This window comes from Staurois parvus, unplaced genomic scaffold, assembly GCF_062004578.1.
Source record: "Staurois parvus isolate SC_StPar_1 unplaced genomic scaffold, SC_StPar_1.0 ptg000006l, whole genome shotgun sequence".
Classification (NCBI taxonomy): domain Eukaryota; kingdom Metazoa; phylum Chordata; class Amphibia; order Anura; family Ranidae; genus Staurois; species Staurois parvus.
Window position 1 is genome coordinate 9,100,396 of NW_028317802.1, and position 18,881 is coordinate 9,119,276.

Below are 18,881 nucleotides of genomic sequence, written 5' to 3' on the forward strand. Positions count from 1 at the left end.
GACTTAAAGAAAGCAGTTGCAGTGCGCAAGCCTAAGAATGTGACTGAACTGGAGGCCTTTGCCCATGAAGAATGGGCGAAGATACCCGTAGATCGCTGCAAGACACTTGTGTCAAGCTATGCTTCACGTTTAAAAGCTGTTATAACTGTAAAAGGATGCTGTACTAAGTACTAAGATTGAATGTCACTTGGGGGTTGAATAAAACTGATAATGCTGTGAGCACAGAAAAGACATTTGTGGTTATTTCATTATAACTGTTATGTTATATTTGTCTGACCTACAAGTGCCTCTTTAATGTAAATGTAAGCAAGATGACTGAATGATCAAAAGCAATGTCAAACTGGCCAAAACACTCAATTTCAGTGGGGGTTGAATAATTTTGGTCACAACTGTATATGCGGCATATATATTTAAGATAAAGAGATTATGACTTTTTTTCCTAGCACCTTCCTTGCTACTTAAAGAAAAAAGTGTTCTTTTTGGGAAGGGTATTGTTTAGTGTTATATTAGGGTAGCATTTCTCCAGTGGCGCCAACATTAATCTCAGTGAATAGCAGGGTCCTTTTTGTATTATTTCCCTAAATAAAAAAAGTTGACTCCCAAAACACTAGTTAGATCGGGCTGTAACTACAGAAATGAAATGATCTTTGTAAAACACATATTGGAGCTGGAATTAAACATGCAAAACTATTGAGAAATCTAGGCATAATAATATATTATAAAACATGACTGAAAAGAGTGTACTTTGCCCTTATTTTTACTTCAATAAAATGAAACGATTTAAGTTGGAAAGGAAAACCAACAGCAGACATATTCCACACCAAATGGCAAACAACATATAATTTACAACTGATAACAAACCTATGTCAATCACAGTTGAGCTCTGAGCATGAATACCTATCCTAACCTTAACCACAGGTTCAGAACAGAAATCTGATCTCTCATAGATCACTGAGGGCATCGATTGGAGACCATCTAGATGCTGGTAAACTAAACCACAGAAACAAACTGTCACTTTATCAAATAGGACATGATGGGAATGCATCATGTGGGTGCAGTGGTCTCAAGTCAATGTGACCTTCCCTTAGACTTATCTAACTAGCTCAACTCCTGTCCCCACCTCCTAAGTGAAGGTATACACTATCCGAGGAACTTAACTGAATTTGTTATTCAGCAAACATATTTCATGGTCCATTGAAATAAGTCAGCATTACTTATCAGTAACACTATATATGATACAATGCAAAACTGGGAATTAAAGGGGTATGTCAAGAACATGTGGCAAGTATTCACTTTGTCTTGACATGTCTGATGGCAACAAACTATAGCGTTACATTTTCCAATTAGGTTACCTAAATGCAATCAAATAAGAAACTGAATTCCAAGAGCAAAATAAAAATCATAAGAGTATGTTAAGGTAATATTTCCTTGTTCAGGTTCAACTTACCCTGCAACATACACTGAATATAAAGTAAACCAATACCTGGTGTCTTACAACTATAGATTATTATTATTATTATTATACAGTATTTATATAGCGCCAAAGGGTATGCTCAGCGCTGTGCAGTAGCAAGGGGGACAGAACATGAGACAAGACAGTAACAATACACTACACGAGGGGTTCGAGGGCCCTGCTCTTTCGAGCTTACAATCTAGGAGGGAGGGGAAGGCGGTACAGGAGGAGATGGCTGTGGGGGATGGATTGGTGGGAGGAGTGGAGGAGGTTAGTTGTTAGATGAGGTTGAGTGTTAGGTGAGGTTGGGGTAGGCTTCCCTGAAGAGGAGGGTTTTCAGGGTGCGCCTGAAGGTGAGGAGGGTAGGTGACAGTCTGATGGATTGGGGTAGGGAGTTCCAGAGGATGGGGGAAGTCCTGGAGAAATCTTGCAATCGGGCGTGGGAGGAGGAGACCAGGGAGCAAGAGAGTAGGAGGTCCTGTGAGGAGCGAAGGGCACGGGTAGGGTAGTATTTGGGTATCAGGTCGGTTATGTAGTTCGGGGCGGCATTGTGAATGGCTTTGTAGGTCAGAGTTAGCAGTTTGAATCTGATGCGTTGGGCAATCAGGAGCCAATGAAGGGATTGGCAGAGGGGGGAGGCAGATGTGGAGCGGTTGGTGAGGTGGATGAGTCTAGCCGCTGAGTTTAGGATCGACTGGAGTGGGGATAGCATTTGTTTGGGTAGGCCAGTGAGAAGGGAGTTGCAGTAGTCCAGGCGTGAGATGATGAGGGAGTGTACGAGTTGTTTGGTGGTGTCTGGGGTGAGGAATGTGCGTATCTTGGAGATGTTGCGGAGGTGGAGCCTGCAAGATCTAGATAGCAGTTGGATGTGGGGTAGGAAGGAGAGGTGGGAGTCCAGGGTGACACCCAGGACTTTGGCGTGTAGGGTGGGAGAGATGGTGGCGTTGTTAGTAGTGATGGAGAGGATGGGGGGGGGCATGGGGTGGGGAGAAGACCAGGAGCTTGGTTTTGGATAGGTTAGGTTTGAGGAAATGGAGCGACATCCAGTCTGATATGTCGTTTAGGAGGTGGGCGATGCGGGCAGAGAGTGAGGGGGTGAGGTGCGGGGTGGAGAGGTAAATTTGGGTGTTGTCGGCATAGAGGTGGTAATTGAAGCCGTGGGAGTGAATAAGTTTGCCAAGGGAGGAGGTATAAATGGAGAAGAGGAGGGGCCCGAGGACAGAGCCTTGGGGGACCCCGACAGAGAGGGGGAGGGAGGGGGAGGTGGCAGTGTTGTAGGTGACGCTGAAGGAGTGTTGGGAAAGGTAGGAGGAGAACCAGGAGAGAGCAGCGTCCTTGATGCCAAGGGAGTGCAGTTTGGCAAGGAGGAGAGGGTGGTCAACAGTGTCGAAGGCCGCAAAGAGGTCAAGGAGCAGGAGGATAGAATAGTGGCCATTGGCTTTGGCAGTTAGCAGGTCACTGGTGATTTTAAGTAGGGCGGTTTCGGTGGAGTGCAGGGGACGGAAGCCAGACTGTAGGGGGTCAAGGAGGTTGTTATCAGTGAGGTGGGCGCATAGGCGATTGTAGACCAGGCGCTCAAGAACTATAGATATTTGTTCCTGTATACATCACATGCACAATCATGTTATAAGCCTAAAAATATGCAATTCTAGTTTCATTTTTTTAAAGTGAAGAAATTAAAAAAACACACTAATAACAATAACAGCAAATGAAGGGATGCAATAGAAAGGATTAGACTGACAGCCAGATAACTAGCATCCTCAAAAGGGGTTTTGAAACAGCAGCAGAGAAATGTTTTTCATAAAGGTTTCCCTTGAAAGTAGAACCATCAAATATTCTTTACACCACAAAAAGATATAATAGGTTGCAGTGCCAATTCTAAGTAAGGAAGCCAGACTGTAGGGGGTCAAGGAGGTTGTTATCAGTGAGGTGGGCGCATAGGTGATTGTAGACCAGGCGCTCAAGAACTATAGATATTTGTTCCTGTATACATCACATGCACAATCATGTTATAAGCCTAAAAATATGCAATTCTAGTTTCATTTTTTTAAAGTGAAGAAATTAAAAAAACACACTAATAACAATAACAGCAAATGAAGGGATGCAATAGAAAGGATTAGACTGACAGCCAGATAACTAGCATCCTCAAAAGGGGTTTTGAAACAGCAGCAGAGAAATGTTTTTCATAAAGGTTTCCCTTGAAAGTAGAACCATCAAATATTCTTTACACCACAAAAAGATATAATAGGTTGCAGTGCCAATTCTAAGTACAAAGTATACAAAATACTGTGTGCAGAGAGGTGTATGCAAACAACCAGATCACAGTTATTATTACATCCTTGCATTGTTTATCACTAAAATTTAAGTTACTACATCTGGTAAACTGAGCCACGAGAAAAGACAATTGGCATTAGATTTTACGCAACGCCTATTTTGTTATTGTTGTGATAAAACAACAACTAATAATCATAAAATGAAAATAAAATAATGTAATAAAAGTCAACCAAAGATTATTTGCTATACAGTTTCAGTTAAACACAAACAACATAGTACTTAGAAAAGTACTTGCACTATTAACTCCTTTAAGACCACCCCACACTAATGTACTGCGGCAGGTTGGCCATTCTAGCATTAAAAAAAAAAAAATCCAGATGCTATAACTTTCATGCAACTAATTAATGTACACTATTGGGATTTTTTTTCTTTTTACCAAAGACATTTAGCAGAATACATATTTATGAAAACATTTGATTATTTAAATTTGTTTTGGTTATGTTTTGTAGCAAAAAAGTAAGTTTTTAGTTTATATAATAAAAAATAAGAAATCCACTGGTGACCAAATACCGCCAAAAGAAAGCTCTATTTGTGTGAAAAAAAACATATAAATTTAATTTCTGTACAGTGTTGCACGAACGTGCATTGCCAGTCAAAGTAGCACAGTGCAGAAAAACAAAAAATGGCCTGGTCATGAAGGGGATAAAATCTTCTGGAGCTGAAATGGTTAATGTATATATATATATATATATATATATATATATTTATTTATATCATGTACATATGTTTTTGTCTGTATCATTTTATATAGGTTTCATCAATTTTCATTTTACCTATTGATAACAAAAGTTTGAAAAGGTGAATATATATATATATATACACTATATTGCCAAAAGTATTGGGACGCCTGCCTATAAACATACATGGACTTTAATGACATCCCAGTCTTAGTCCGTAGGGTTCAATATTGAGTTGGCCCACTCTTTGCAGCTATAGAAGCTTCAACTCTTCTGGGAAGGCAGTCCACAAGGTTTAGGAGTGTGCCTGTGGGAATTTTTGACCATTCTTCCAGAAACGCATTTGTCTGGTCAAGCACTGATGTCGGACGAAAAGGCCTGGTTCGCCATCTCTGCTCTAATTCATCCTAAAGGTGTTCTATCAGGTTGAGGTCAGGACTCTGTGCAGACCAGTCAAGTTCCTCCACCCCAAACTCGCTCATCCATGTCTTTATGGACCTTACTTTGTGCACTGGTACACAGTTAAGTTGGAAAAGGAATGGGCCATTTCCAAACTGTTCCCACAAAGTTGGGAGCATGAATCATCCAAAATGTCTTGGTATGCTGATGCCTTAAGAGTTTCCTTCACTGTAACTAAGGGGCAAAGCCCAACCCCTGAAAAACAGCCCTACACCATAATCCCCCCTTCACCAAATTTTACACTTGGCACAATGCAGTTAAGCATGTACCGTTCTCCTGGCAACCACCAAACCCAGACATGTCCATCAGATTGCTAGACAGAGAAGTGTGATTTGTCACTCCAGAGAACAAGTCTCCACTGCTCTAGAGTCAAGTGGTGGCGTGCTTTACACCACTGCATCTGATGCTTTGCATTGCACTTGGTGATGTAAGGCTTGGATGCAGCTGCTCGGCCATGGAAACCCATTCCATGAAGCTTTCTATGCACTGTTGTTGTGCTAATCTGATGGCTACATGAAGTTTGGAGGTCTTTAGCTATTGACTCTGCAGACAGTTGGTGACTTCTGCGCACTGTGCACTTCAGCATGCGCTGACCCCACTCTGTCATTTTACGTGGCCTACCACTTTGTGACTGAGTTGCTGTTGTTCCCAGTTGCTTCCACTTTGTTATAATACCACTAACTGTTGGCTGTGGAATATTTAGTAGCATGAAAATTTTACGGATGGACTATCGCACAGGTGGCAACCTATCACTTGAATTCATGGAGCTCCTGAGAGCGACCCATTCTTTCACAAATGTTTGTAGAAGCAGTCTGCATGCCTAGGTGCTTGATTTTATACACCTGTGGCCATGAAGGTGATTGGAACAATAATTTGAAGGGGTGTCCCAATACTTTTGGCAATATAATGTACATATATATATATATATATATATATATATATATATATATATATAGCATTGTTTAAATGAAACCTAAGAAAACAAATGTACAATATGGGGTAAAAGCTGAAATAATCTGATATGTATAGGTATTGACAAACTTTAGTTAGAAATAGTTTAGGAATGTATACAAATACATGGCAATGCCATAATCCCCTAAAATGCAGTACAGTGGTGTTGTGCTGTAACAAAACATGTATTGGAAGCTCAGGAGCCCCTAGGTCGTGCAGGAACCTCACAGAATTGTAAATCAATGAGGTTTTTTTTTTAATCCTATGTTTTACTCTAAATTGAATTGACATCAGTAACAAAAAAAATGTATTTAAACTGAGGGCATTTATCGTACACTTTCTCAGGACAGTTCAAGCAGTTTCAGAGCAGGATTCAGTATGTTTAATTCTACATTATTATTTTTTACACATTAAATTAATAAAATGAAAATAATGTAGATTTAAAGTATAACTCACCTTGCTTGGATCATTCAGGCAGCTTGTGTCCGATGTGCTATCATTGTCTTTAACTAGTTCTTGTAACTGGGGAAAATCCAGAGACTGTAGAAAAGCAGAATCCCGCTGTTGAGGGGCTGGGGGCACATTAGTTTGATAACATTGTCCCTGTACTCCTGGAGGAACCATCCTGACTTCCATGTATTTTAAGGTTCCATCTGTGTTCAGGAAAAGAGCCGGCTGATACTGATCTATATATGACTTAGTGTCAGATCCACTGAGATAACAGCAACTGCTACCAAAACCATAACTTTCCTTTCTCAGACATTTCACCAGTAATATAATGAATGTGACAAGGGAAACTAAACTAATTGCCACAAGAGAAACAATTAAATATAATGTCATATCTGATGGTGGTTTAGAGTTTGTAAGAAAATCCCCAGATTTAGGTCTTTCTATTACAACATCATCTGCTATCATGACAACTACAGTGACAGTAATAGATAATGGAGGATCCCCATGATCACTTATAGAGATGACAAGTTGTTGCTCTGTATTTTCTGACTCCTGAAATCCTCGTACAGTCCTGATCTCCCCTGTATGTTTAGATACTTGGAATAGTGAAGGACTGCCAGAGTCAATGAGGTTAAAGGCCAACCAGGCATTGTGACCAGAGTCCAGATCCACTGCAGTCAGTTTTGTCACCAGATATCCAGCACCTGTAGATTTTGGGATCCTCTCTTGGACAATGAGATCCTCAGAGTGCTCTGGATACAGCAGGGTGGGGGAGTTGTCATTTGTATCCAATATGAATATAAAGACAGGGACAGTAGAAAATAACTTTGGAGATCCAGAATCCTCTACTTTTATAGTGATTTGTAGAGTCTGAATGTGTTCATAGTCAAAGGAACGCTGAGCATATATTTGACCATTATTAGAATTTATATAAACAAAAGAGGATACAGAGGATCCATCTATCTGGGTTTCCACTATAGAGTAAACTAAATTAGAGTTAACCCCCTCATCTGTATCAGTAGCAGACACTGAACATAGAAGAGTCCCAGGGTCACTGTTCTCTTTAATGAAGGCATTATAGGTAGATTGTGTAAATGTCGGTTCATTATCATTAACATCAGAAACCCTGAGACTAACAATCATCCTAGTGGACAGAGCTGGAGAGCCTAAATCAGTAGCTGTCAGTTCAAACGTATATTGGGACATTTTTTCTCTATCCAAAATCCCATCAGTGACCAGAGAATAGCGATTTTTACCTGTTATGATCTTAAAAGGTAATTGTGGAGACAAATCCAATTGAATTTCACCATTTTTCCCAGAATCCTTATCTCTCACATTAATTACTCCCACAGTTGTTCCTAGTGGTATATTTTCTGGAATCTCATTTGTCAAAAAGATAAAAGAAATTTCTGGGGAATTATCATTAATATCTTCTATTTCTACCTGAACCAGACAATTCCCTATCAATCTGGGTAATCCTTTATCTTCTGCTTTTATTGATAATTCATGAAGATGTGTTTCTTCAAAATCAATATTTCCTTTGACAAAGATTTCTCCACTGTGTTGATTCACACCAAATAAATGCCTTGAGGTTTCAGAAGTGTGACTATCAAAATAATAACGAATTTCTCCATTTGCCCCCTCATCCAAATCTGTTGCATTTAATAACAATACAACTGTATTTAAAGGGAGATTTTCCTTCAGCTTGATCTTATAAACTGACTGATCAAAAGCTGGTGGATTGTCATTAATATCTAACACTTTTATTGTGACATGACAGGATCCTGATCTAGCTGGTTCTCCTCCATCAATAGCAGTGAGAATAAGATTGTGTTCTTGCTTCTCCTCCCTATCTAACACCTTCTCTAATATCAGCTGAGGGATGAGAGTGCCGTCTACACGATTTTTTACAGATAATGAGAAATAAGGATTTGTGTTCAATATGTACTGACTAACACCATTAATACCAACATCTAGATCTTTTGCAATTTCCAAGGCAAACTGAGTGCCAGCACTTGTGAATATTTCTGAAATTTCAATAAGATATTCAGTAGTTAAGAATGTGGGAGAATTATCATTAATATCCTGAATCTCTATATCTAGACTAAAAAGCTCTAAAGGATTTTCAGCAACCACCTCTAAATTCAGCACACAGCTCACACTGGATCCACACAGGGTCTCTCTATCAATCCTGTCATTAATAATCAAGCCTCCATTTTCCTTATTTACAGTAAAATATTTTTGGTATTTCTCAGATGATAAATGTAAACTGCGCTGAGAAATCTCTGCACGTTTTATGCCCAGATCCTGAGCTACATTTCCTACCCATGTCCCTGGATCAGACTCCTCCACAATAGAATAATGAAGCTGCCCAGAGACCCAGCCCCAGCTACAAAGGAGAAGGGAGAAAGCTACTTGCCATTTCCAACACAGACAGCAATCTCTGATGTCCATATCTTACAATGTTTCCTTAAAATTTGATGGAACATAGATCCTGTGTAATCCACAATGCATTTAGCTATCAAAATTATCTTCTAAGCATTGAAAAAATAATCCATCCTGAGAAAAACACATCCACGGCATTGTCTTTTCTGAACAGCAGCTCCTCTTTGTGTGTGATCGAAGATGGGAGGGTGAATCACTGAGCCAGGGGGAGGAGAGTGCAGGCTTAGCTAGAACTAATCTAGCTGTGAAGCTAAACATACCAAGGCTGCTCTCTTTTGGCTAATAATATGAACTGCATCCACCAATTTAATAAAAAAAAAATCAGTAAAGATGCCAATTTCTTCTGTAACACTATAATATACCTACAGTATATACATTGTATAATTTAAAAGAAATTAAAAAATAGGTATTACATGTTCTTTTATTGTTAATGAATGCATTATATTTTGTTAACTACAAAGAAATGTATTATGCCTACAGTGTAGCAACTATCATGACCATTGCTGAAAGAGTAGTATAGTACACCAGCTAATGTACTGTATCTCTTAAATAAGATTGTTTTTGTGTTTCAGTGGGAATTTATTTTACCTAAAACTACAGTTTAATGATCTCTTGAAGGTAAAGCAATGATAGCAAAAGAAACATAACTTTAAAAAACTAAAAAAATGTATCAAAGGATATGTTCTCAGTATTCAGCTTGCTATTTTTTTAGTCCTATGTGTACTGTGGTTGACATTCTTGATTTATTGCAGGGCGGTTGTCCCTATGTACAAACTTCAAACATTTTTAAAATGGTTTTAATGATTTAGAGTTTGCACTTTTAATGGAGTGACTTTTTGTGGCATGGATCCTGTATAATTTGTATTGCTTTTCATAAATATAGTTATAATATTCTAATATTTCATAGAAATATAATATGGTGCTTGAACAAACTCACATACACAAGATTTGAATATTTGTACTGAACAAAGCTTTAAAGTTTTCCAGTAGTTTTTCATTTGTATGTAATGTCATACAAACTTGTGGTTGGCTAAAAGGAACATTATACACTTATCAGGTAAACTAATTTAAATTAATATATCTGCTGAATATTTTTGTTTAGATGCAAGAAACCAAATTAGCAGAACAGGCAAAGCTAAACTCCAAGTAAGCTTCAAAACACACAAAATTTAATTCAGTTATATATTCAATCAAAATGTATGCAACTATACAACTAGCATATATACCTGAATCTGTGTTGATAATGGTTTCCTAAACTTTCCAGCACAGCAATATTTATACAAGAAGAGTTAAGGGCAACACTCTATAACAATCAAAGCTCTATTTCTTTGACAAAAAGTTTGTCAGCTTAGCACCAAACATGCTGGCAAGAGGTAAGAGAACAGCAATGACTTTAACCATGTAGTATTGATCTGTATTATTTATATCTTTCAGGTACTTGTATAGTTCAGTCAATTTACGCAGCGCTTTACATATATATTTGGTACTAAAATACTGGATTTATAATACAAGCATGTGTCAAGTGCTCACTTTACCCCAACATGTATGATAGCAACAAGGTAGAGAGTTGACTTTTTTCAGTTAGGTTACCTAAATACAAGTAAACAATACATTGAGTCCTGAGAGCAAAAGAAAAATCATACGACCATGTTAAGGTGATGTTTCCTTGTTTAAGTTCACCTTATCCTGCAACATGCACAGAATATAAAATAAAACCATTACTTGGTATCCTAAAACTATAGATAGCTGTACCTGTAAGCATCACGATCACATTAGTGTCATACACCTAATACAGGGCTTGAAAAAGCAGCTCTCCCCTCACCAAATGCGAGGAGAAATTCTCTAGTGGCGAGCACAGATGATGGAGCGGCTGCACTCCAAGCCTCATTGTGAAGCCGAGTTCCGGTTTCCGGCTTCTTCGGCACCACCGCTGAGGGGACAGGTGCAGGAGAGGTTTGCTCTCTTCCACTGAGAGCAGACACCCTCTCCACCTCTGCGGGGGACTCAAGGAGTAAGTACTCCATACATGTCATATCACTATAATGGAGTACAGGGGAGCTGGGATATACATTACTGTATACAGCTTTATATTTTGGACTCTTTATTCTAAAGAAAAATGTAATTTCATAAGCTTTAAGGGGGCGGGGTTGTGCGGCGGGCCAGGGTGGGGTTGGAGGCGGACCTGGGCAAGGTTGGGTGGGGCAACTGGTGGAGAGTAAGGTTTGTGCCTGGCTAGTAGGTCTAGACTCGAAATTTTAAGCCCTGACCTAATAAATGCATTGCTAGTTTCATTCTTTTTTTTTAAGCAAAGACAACAATTCTGACAGTAGCAAAAAAAAACCAAACTAATAACAATAGCAGCAAACAAAGTGATGCGAATAGAGGATTAGACTGACAGCCAGAGAAGCATAATCACAAGAGGGTTTGAAAGATAAATTTTTCATAAAAGTTTCTCTATAAGGTAGAACCAGCAAATATTCTTAATGCAACAAACAGACAACCCTGTTGCTGTGCCAATCCAAAGCACAAAAGTACACAAAATACTGTTTAAAAGAGATGTATACATACAACTAAATCAGTTATTATTTATTAAATCCTTGCAGTATTTAACAGTAACATTTGATTTACTACTTCTTGTAAACTGAGCCAAGAGAAAAGATAATTGGAATTAGAATTTATGCAACACTTGTACTTTTCCCATTTTTTTTTTACTGCTGTTTTTATAAAAAAACAACAAATAACCACACAAATAAGTTAAAATGATGTAATAAAAATCAACCATCAATAATAATCAATCAAGATGGTTTACTATAAAGTCTCAGTTTAACACAAAGAAAATAAATAAACAAGTACTTATACTGCATTATTAAAAAATATATACACTTTAAGGATTGTCTGTATCATTTTATATAATTTTCATCAATTATCAATTGGCATGTTGATAGTAATAGCTTGGCTATAGAATTATCATGTACGAGGTGTGACAATTTAATTCTCAGAATGGACTATAAAAAAAAAAACTAGATGAAATTTGAAGACAACATTCTTTCTGATCTTCTGTTAAGATTTGTGGCACTGTGTGGCAATCTTTCTCATTTCCAAATCTTCTGTTAGAATCTGTACAATTCTTCTGCCATCATTCGCACACTAAATCTTTGATCTAAGCATAGGAGGGTTTGCACTCCACATTTTAATCTGTCCTTTGCATTTTTGGCTGCCCACCTCCTCTCTTCTCATTTTCTTGCCCCTCCCTAGACCACCTATGCTATCCAAAAACACTTGATTTGTTCATGGAATAATCACTATAGGCCTGTTGGAACACAGCTAACTTTTCACTCGCACTTTTGCCAATTTCCATGCAAAAGTTGATGTTAATCCGCTGCTCCAGATTCCTGTCACTCATTTTCAGCCAACAGCCCAAACCACACACACGTTAATACTTCATATAATCCATAAAAACTGAGTAGTGGTCTGTGACGCAGGGGAGTGCAAGTTAGAACATGTCAGAACATGCTCACATGTAAATGACCAAGTAACTAATCACCATAATGCTATGCCGCTGGCATTCCTGGAAATAAATTGTCACATATCATGTGTGTGTGTGCAATATATAATATATATATATATATATATATATATATATATATATATATACACACACACATATACATGCCATATCCCCCCCCTCCCCACAATACAGTAGTGCTGTTATCCATGGAAAGCACATGAGCTCCTAGGTCATGAATACATTATGCTTTAAATTTAAATGTGTTCAATAACAAAAAACAACATTTTTAAAATGAAAGAATTTATCTTTTACTGTCCCTGGACAGTTCAAGCGGTTTCAGAGCAGGGATCAGCGTGGTTTACCCCACAGTATTATTTTTTACACATTAAATTAATAAAGGAAAATATAGTAGTTTTAAATATAACTCACCTTGCTTGGATCATTCAGGCAGCTTGTGTCCGATGTGCTATCATTGTCTTTAACTAGTTCTTGTAACTGGGGAAAATCCAGAGACTGCAGGAAAGCAGAATCCCGCTGTTGAGGGGCTGGGGGCACATTAGTTTGATAACATTGTCCCTGTACTCCTGGAGGAACCATCCTGACTTCCATGTATTTTAAGGTTCCATCTGTGTTCAGGAAAAGAGCCGGCTGATACTGATCTATATATGACTTAGTGTCAGATCCACTAAGATAACAGCAACTGCTACCAAAACCATAACTTTCCTTTCTCAGACATTTCACCAGTAATATAATGAATGTGACAAGGGAAACCAAACTGATTGCCACAAGAGAAACAATTAAATATAATGTCATATCTGTTGGTGGTTTAGAGTTTGTGAGAAAATCCCCAGATTTAGGTCTTTCTACTACAACATCATCTGCTATACTGACAACTACAGTGACAGTAGTAAATAATGGAGGATCCCCATGATCACAGATAGAGATAATAAGTTGCTGCTCCATAATTTCTCCTTCCTGGAATCCTCTTATAGTCCTGACCTCTCCAGTATGTTTAGACACTTGGAATAGAGAACTGCCAGGGTCAATGAGGTTAAAGGCCAACCAGGCATTGTGACCAGAGTCCAGATCCACTGCAGTCAGTTTTGTCACCAGATATCCAGCACTTGTAGATTTTGGGATCCTCTCTTGGACAATAAGATCCTCAGAGTGTTCCGGATACAGCAGGGTGGGGGAGTTGTCATTTGTATCCAATATGAATATAAAGACAAGGACCGTAGAAAATAACTTCGGAGATCCAGAATCCTCTACTTTTATAGTGATTTGTAGAGTTTGAATGTGCTCATAGTCAAAGGAACGCTGAGCATATAAATCACCATTGTTAGAATTTATATAAACAAAAGAAGATACAGAGGATCCATCTATCTGGGTCTCCACTATAGAGTAAACTAAATGAGAGTTCATCCCCTCATCTGCATCAGCAGCAGACACTGTACATAGAAGAGTCCCTGGGTCACTGCTTTCCTTAATGAAAGCATTATAGGTAGATTGTGAAAATATTGGTGCATTATCATTAACATCAGAAACCCTGAGAATAACAGTCATCTTAGCAGACAAAGTTGGAGTCCCTAAATCAGAAGCTGTCAGCTCAATAGTGTATTGGGCTATTTTTTCTCTATCCAGATTCCCATCAGTGACCAATGAATAATGATTTTTAACTGCAATGATCCTAAAAGGTAATTGTGGTGACATAGTCAATTGTATTTCACCATTTTTTCCTGAATCCCTATCCTTCACATTAATTATACCCACGCTTGTTCCTAGTGGTATATTTTCTGGAATCTCATTTGTCAAAGAGGAGAAAGAAATTTCTGGGGCATTATCATTGACATCTTCTATTTCTACCTGAACCAGACAATTCCCTATCAGTCTTGGTAATCCTTTATCTTCTGCTTTTATTGATAGTTCATGAAAATTTAACTCTTCATAATCCACATATCCTTTGACAAAAATTTCTCCACTATTCTGATTTAAATCAAATAACTGCCTTGAAGATTCTGAAGTATGACTATCAAAATAATACTGAATTTCTCCATTTGCCCCCTCGTCCAGATCTGTTGCATTTAATGATAACACAATAGTATTTAAAGGGACATTTTCCTTTAGTTTTATCTTATACACTGGCTGATCAAAGACTGGTGGATTGTCATTAATATCTAACACTGTGACTGTGATATGACAGGATCCTGATCTAGCTGGTTCTCCACCATCTATAGCAGTGAGGATAAGATTGTGTTTCTGTTTCTCTTCCCTATCTAACACCTTCTCTAATATCAGCTGAGGGATGAGAGTGCCATCCTTACGATTCTTTACAGATAATGAGAAATAAGGATTTGTGTTTAATATGTACTGACTAACACCATTAACACCAACATCCAAATCCTTTGCTATTTCTAAAGCAAACTGAATACCAGGGCTTGTCAACAATTCTGTAATTTCAATAAGATAATCATTAGCTAGGAACCTAGGAGCATTATCATTAATATCCTGAATCTCTATGTCTAGACTAAAGAGCTCTAGTGGATTTTCAGCAACCACCTCTAAATTCATCACACAGTTCACACTGGATCCACACAGGATCTCCCTATCAATCCTGTCATTAATAGTCAAGCCTCCATTTTCCTTATTTACAGTAAAATATTTTTGGTATTTCTCATATGATAAATGTAATCTGCGCTGAGAAATCTCTGCACGTCTCATGCCCAGATCCTGAGCTACATTTCCTACCCATGTCCCTGGATCAGACTCCTCCACAATAGAATAACGAAGCTGCCCAGAGACCCAGCCCCAGCTACAAAGGAGAAGGGAGAAAGCTACTTGCCATTTCCAACACAGAAAGCAGTCTCTGATGTCCATATCTTACAATGTTTTCTTGATATTTGATGGAACATAGATCCTTTGTAATCCACAATGCCTATAGCTGTCAAATTCTCTTCTTAACATAAAATAATCCATCCAGAGAAAAACATGTCCACTGCATTGTCTTTTCTGTTTAGTAGCTCGTCTTTGTGTGTGAGGAGGAAAGATGGGAGGGTGAATCACTGAGCCAGGGGGAGGAGAGCGCTGAGCTAGCTTGAATAGATCTAGCTGTGCTGCTAAGTGTGCTAATCCTGCCCTCTTCTGGCCAATAATGCAAACCTCACCCACCAATTTAAAGTGAAGAAATCCAGACATTTTTATATAACAGTATTTCCTATATATTGCTTTAATGATTAATAAAAATAGGCATTATATACTTTTCTGGCTTTCATGAATGCATATTGTTCTGGAAGTTGCAAAGAAATGTATTATAAATAAAGGGGTGATCTACTAAAACTGGAGAGTGCAAAATCTGCAGCAACTCTGCATAGAAACCGATCAGCTTCCAGGTTTTGTTGTCAAAGATTTAATGAACAAGATGAAGTAAGAAACTGATTGGCTATCATGTACAGCTGCACCAGATTTTGTACTTTCCAGTTGTAGTAAATCAATTCCACAGTGTACCGCAACTGTCAGGTTATTCCCAGTTCTTAAAGCGTAGTTTGGTACATTGGTTAAAATACATTATAGCTCTTTTGAAATTTATATTTGTGTTTGGGTGAAAAATGTTATAGCATAAAGCGTAAGCACTTTTGTGAAAAAAAATTCTGCAAATAAAAAAATACATAATATAGTGTATACAATGCAACACAAGTCATATTGCAATTGAATGATATTAAAAATGTTCTTTCCTTTTTCAATCTGCAACGCTGTAATTTTCTCTAAAATGCAATGCAATATGGCTACCTGGAAGTGTTCTGCACACAGATGGTATACAGAACACCCCACGGGTATGTCATTTCCTACTTGTGTGATTGGCTTACTGATTTTCCCAGAAGTCTGCACTAAGATACGAGCCAGATTTTGGGCATCCCCTGCAACAAAAATGTCATTTTTGGTGAGATACTTCCAAAGGAAAGGACGTCTAAAGAGATGCAAACCCTGCAGTTTTCCTTATTAGAGCCCTGCAGGTACAGCAGCTGATTGATAATTATGAAACCACTCCTATACAGATTCACTTAGCACATGGACACAGGTAAATAAAAAAGGTATGTATTAATGCAGCTCTGCAATTAATACATTTTTACTTTTTTTAATACAAGCAGTTAATTTTACTTGGTATCAGCTTCTTGCTGTAACTGTACAGCAGAGCTGGAGCATGAGATGAAGCAGCAGAAATTAGTTCACAAGCGGGCAATAAGTATACTCAAGGAAAGTTAAAGTAGAGTGACAGACAGATGGGCTCATTGCTGTGCTGCATTTTAAAGCGAATGTTTCCCTGCATAGACAGAGTTACCTGAAACATTCATTGCATATAAAGTACAAATTATACCTGGAGTTATTACATATAAATGCAACAGGTTTTTTTTCAATATCAACCAAGTAAAATTGTGAAAAAAAATAATACAAAAAACACAAACTAATAATAACAGTGGTGAAACATTAAATCGGGGGTCAATATTTCTCGGCCAGGTGACTAGTAGATCGGTCTGGGCTTGCTGGCAGAAAAGAACAAAACAGGGCGCACTCTCCTCCTGCATTACCGTGATAATATGAAATTTATTTAAAAATACAAAAACATACTCACAAGCCAAAAAGGTAATAAAAACAGAGACAAGAAGTCAAAGGATGCCAGTCGTGGACATCATGGGTCCTCAGGTAAAGTTCTAACATGTTTTGGGAGTCAAACTCCCTTCCTCAGAGCAACTGATGAAAGCACAATGCATGGGAAGGATCCTTATATATGGAACTAAATGGCAGTGAGAACCCCGGCAGCTCCCCTTCTGTGCAACAAGGGGGGGAGGGGGATTCTGCAAGAAACGTCCCAAATGACACCCAACAACAAAAAAAAAAGAGGGGAGAAAGAGGTCCCCAAACATGTAGTGAGTAACTACTCTAAGCGAGAGACATTCACTGTAGCAATCAATGAATAAACAGTGGACTAAGAAACAGCCATAGCAATGGTGATAGCAAAAGATGGCAATAAAAGTAACAACCAATGGCGATAAATAGCGCTTAACAGATGGACTGATTGAGATCATATAAGAAATAATGTACTATGAATGGGCTTGAATGTAACTTTAGGTCTGTGCATGTAAAATGCACAAAGATCGATCTGCTCCTTTAAATGGTAAAAAACTTCAAAACAGATTTTTTCCAAGCACTAAAGATGGTTGACTGTCATGGCGTCCATAGCATGTGAGTACATAAAAATGTCAATGCATGAAGCTTGTGAGCTGATCCGGGAACACTGCGCATGCACGCCGGGTGAGGTGCCGATCCTGCATTCACCAAAACCTGCACCATTTTCCTTCCGATATACGGAAGTGCTGCATGTTGAGGGTGGAAGAGTGCAGTGTGAGGGGACCGAGTGATGGCAAATCTAGCGGTCTCCTGTGTAGGAAACCGCAGCGGTCAGCCGTCCTGTTGCGAGCCCAGAATAAGTGAATAGCATTGTAAAACGAGAAAAAAAGAAAAAAAAGGGGATTGTATTTTGAGTGCCGCAAGAGAGATTTGAGCGCCGGTTTCTGGTTAATGTTGGGCTTGCTGACCTGCCATCTCAGAGTATCAAACAGAGTGCAATGCAGAGGAACTACTTGTAAAGTTGGAGCTATAGTAGGGAGCAAGCCGAGTCTCCTCTGTAGCACTGGCTCCTACACCCTGTCATGATTGGTGGGTGTAGCACCTGCCAAGCATGACCCATTGAGTGAATAAGGCTGCTCTGCAAGTGCCCTACAACCTTGTGCAGTACAGAAAACAAGGCGTTAAACAGGCAGCGGTGTGTTGCTTTCTCACCACCTGCTTTAACCCCTTGGACCCTGCAGAAGCATGCAGCTACGGGGTGTTTGCAAAGTGGTCCCATTTACTTAAAAGGGTCTGATTGGCAGGTGGTAGCACCCACCAAAAGCAACAGGGGGTGTAATTGCTGTTGGGGCACCTTTGGCTACTGCTTCAGCAGCTAAAAGGGGTAGGGATTGGGGGCAGTAAAACCATGACTCAACCACAGGGTTTTACCACCCCCCAACTTTACATGTGAACAAGCCCTAAGGGTGCCGCTGCCAGATGTAACTAACAGCTCATTCACAAGTGCAGCAGGCACTGCTGCTCCTCTGCAAAGTGATCTGAGTGTGTTTGACAGGTGGTGAGGAGGTGTTATGTTGCCTCCTCACCACCTGATTCAAACCCATGATTGCCGTGCCATGCACTCATTTGTGACATAGTAGTACAGCAATTAGAGGTTAAATCAGGGGCGAGGAGGTGACACAGTGCCTGGTGCATCGGTTGACGTTGGCCATGTTGTTCAGGTATATCGCCACCTATTTAAGGTTGCCTACCCCTGCATTAAATGATGCTGTCAGAGAATTTTCATAACAGTGAAGTATTATTGTGCTAATTCTAACCACAGACAGACAAACCTGACCTCAGTCATTGTTCACACATTATACACTTGATGTGCTCATTAGTTGAATAACATTACTACCAATAAAAACTGAGCAATAAAAAAAAACATGGTTTAGATTAGATTACCTGCAAAACTTCTACTTTTCCCATTTGTTTGTATGATAAA

General features: G+C 38.9%; 1 protein-coding gene and 1 pseudogene across 34 annotated transcripts in view; both read right to left on the reverse strand.

Moving 5' to 3' along the window:
• Positions 1 to 18,881, reverse strand: part of LOC149474319 (protocadherin gamma-C5-like) — a 561,663-nt gene that overhangs the window by 190,185 nt on the left and 352,597 nt on the right. Inside the window, exon 1 of one of the 34 annotated variants that reach the window (XM_089654053.1) lies at positions 6,331 to 8,919. The exons of the other annotated variants lie outside the window; for them this stretch is intronic. Coding sequence (XP_089510179.1) covers positions 6,331 to 8,778 — 2,448 coding nt within the window. The 5' untranslated portion in view covers positions 8,779 to 8,919. Of the gene's footprint in view, positions 1 to 6,330; positions 8,920 to 18,881 lie in introns of those variants that run through there. 34 annotated transcript variants of the gene reach the window in all.
• LOC149474320 (protocadherin gamma-C5 pseudogene) lies at positions 12,692 to 15,338 on the reverse strand (annotated as a pseudogene).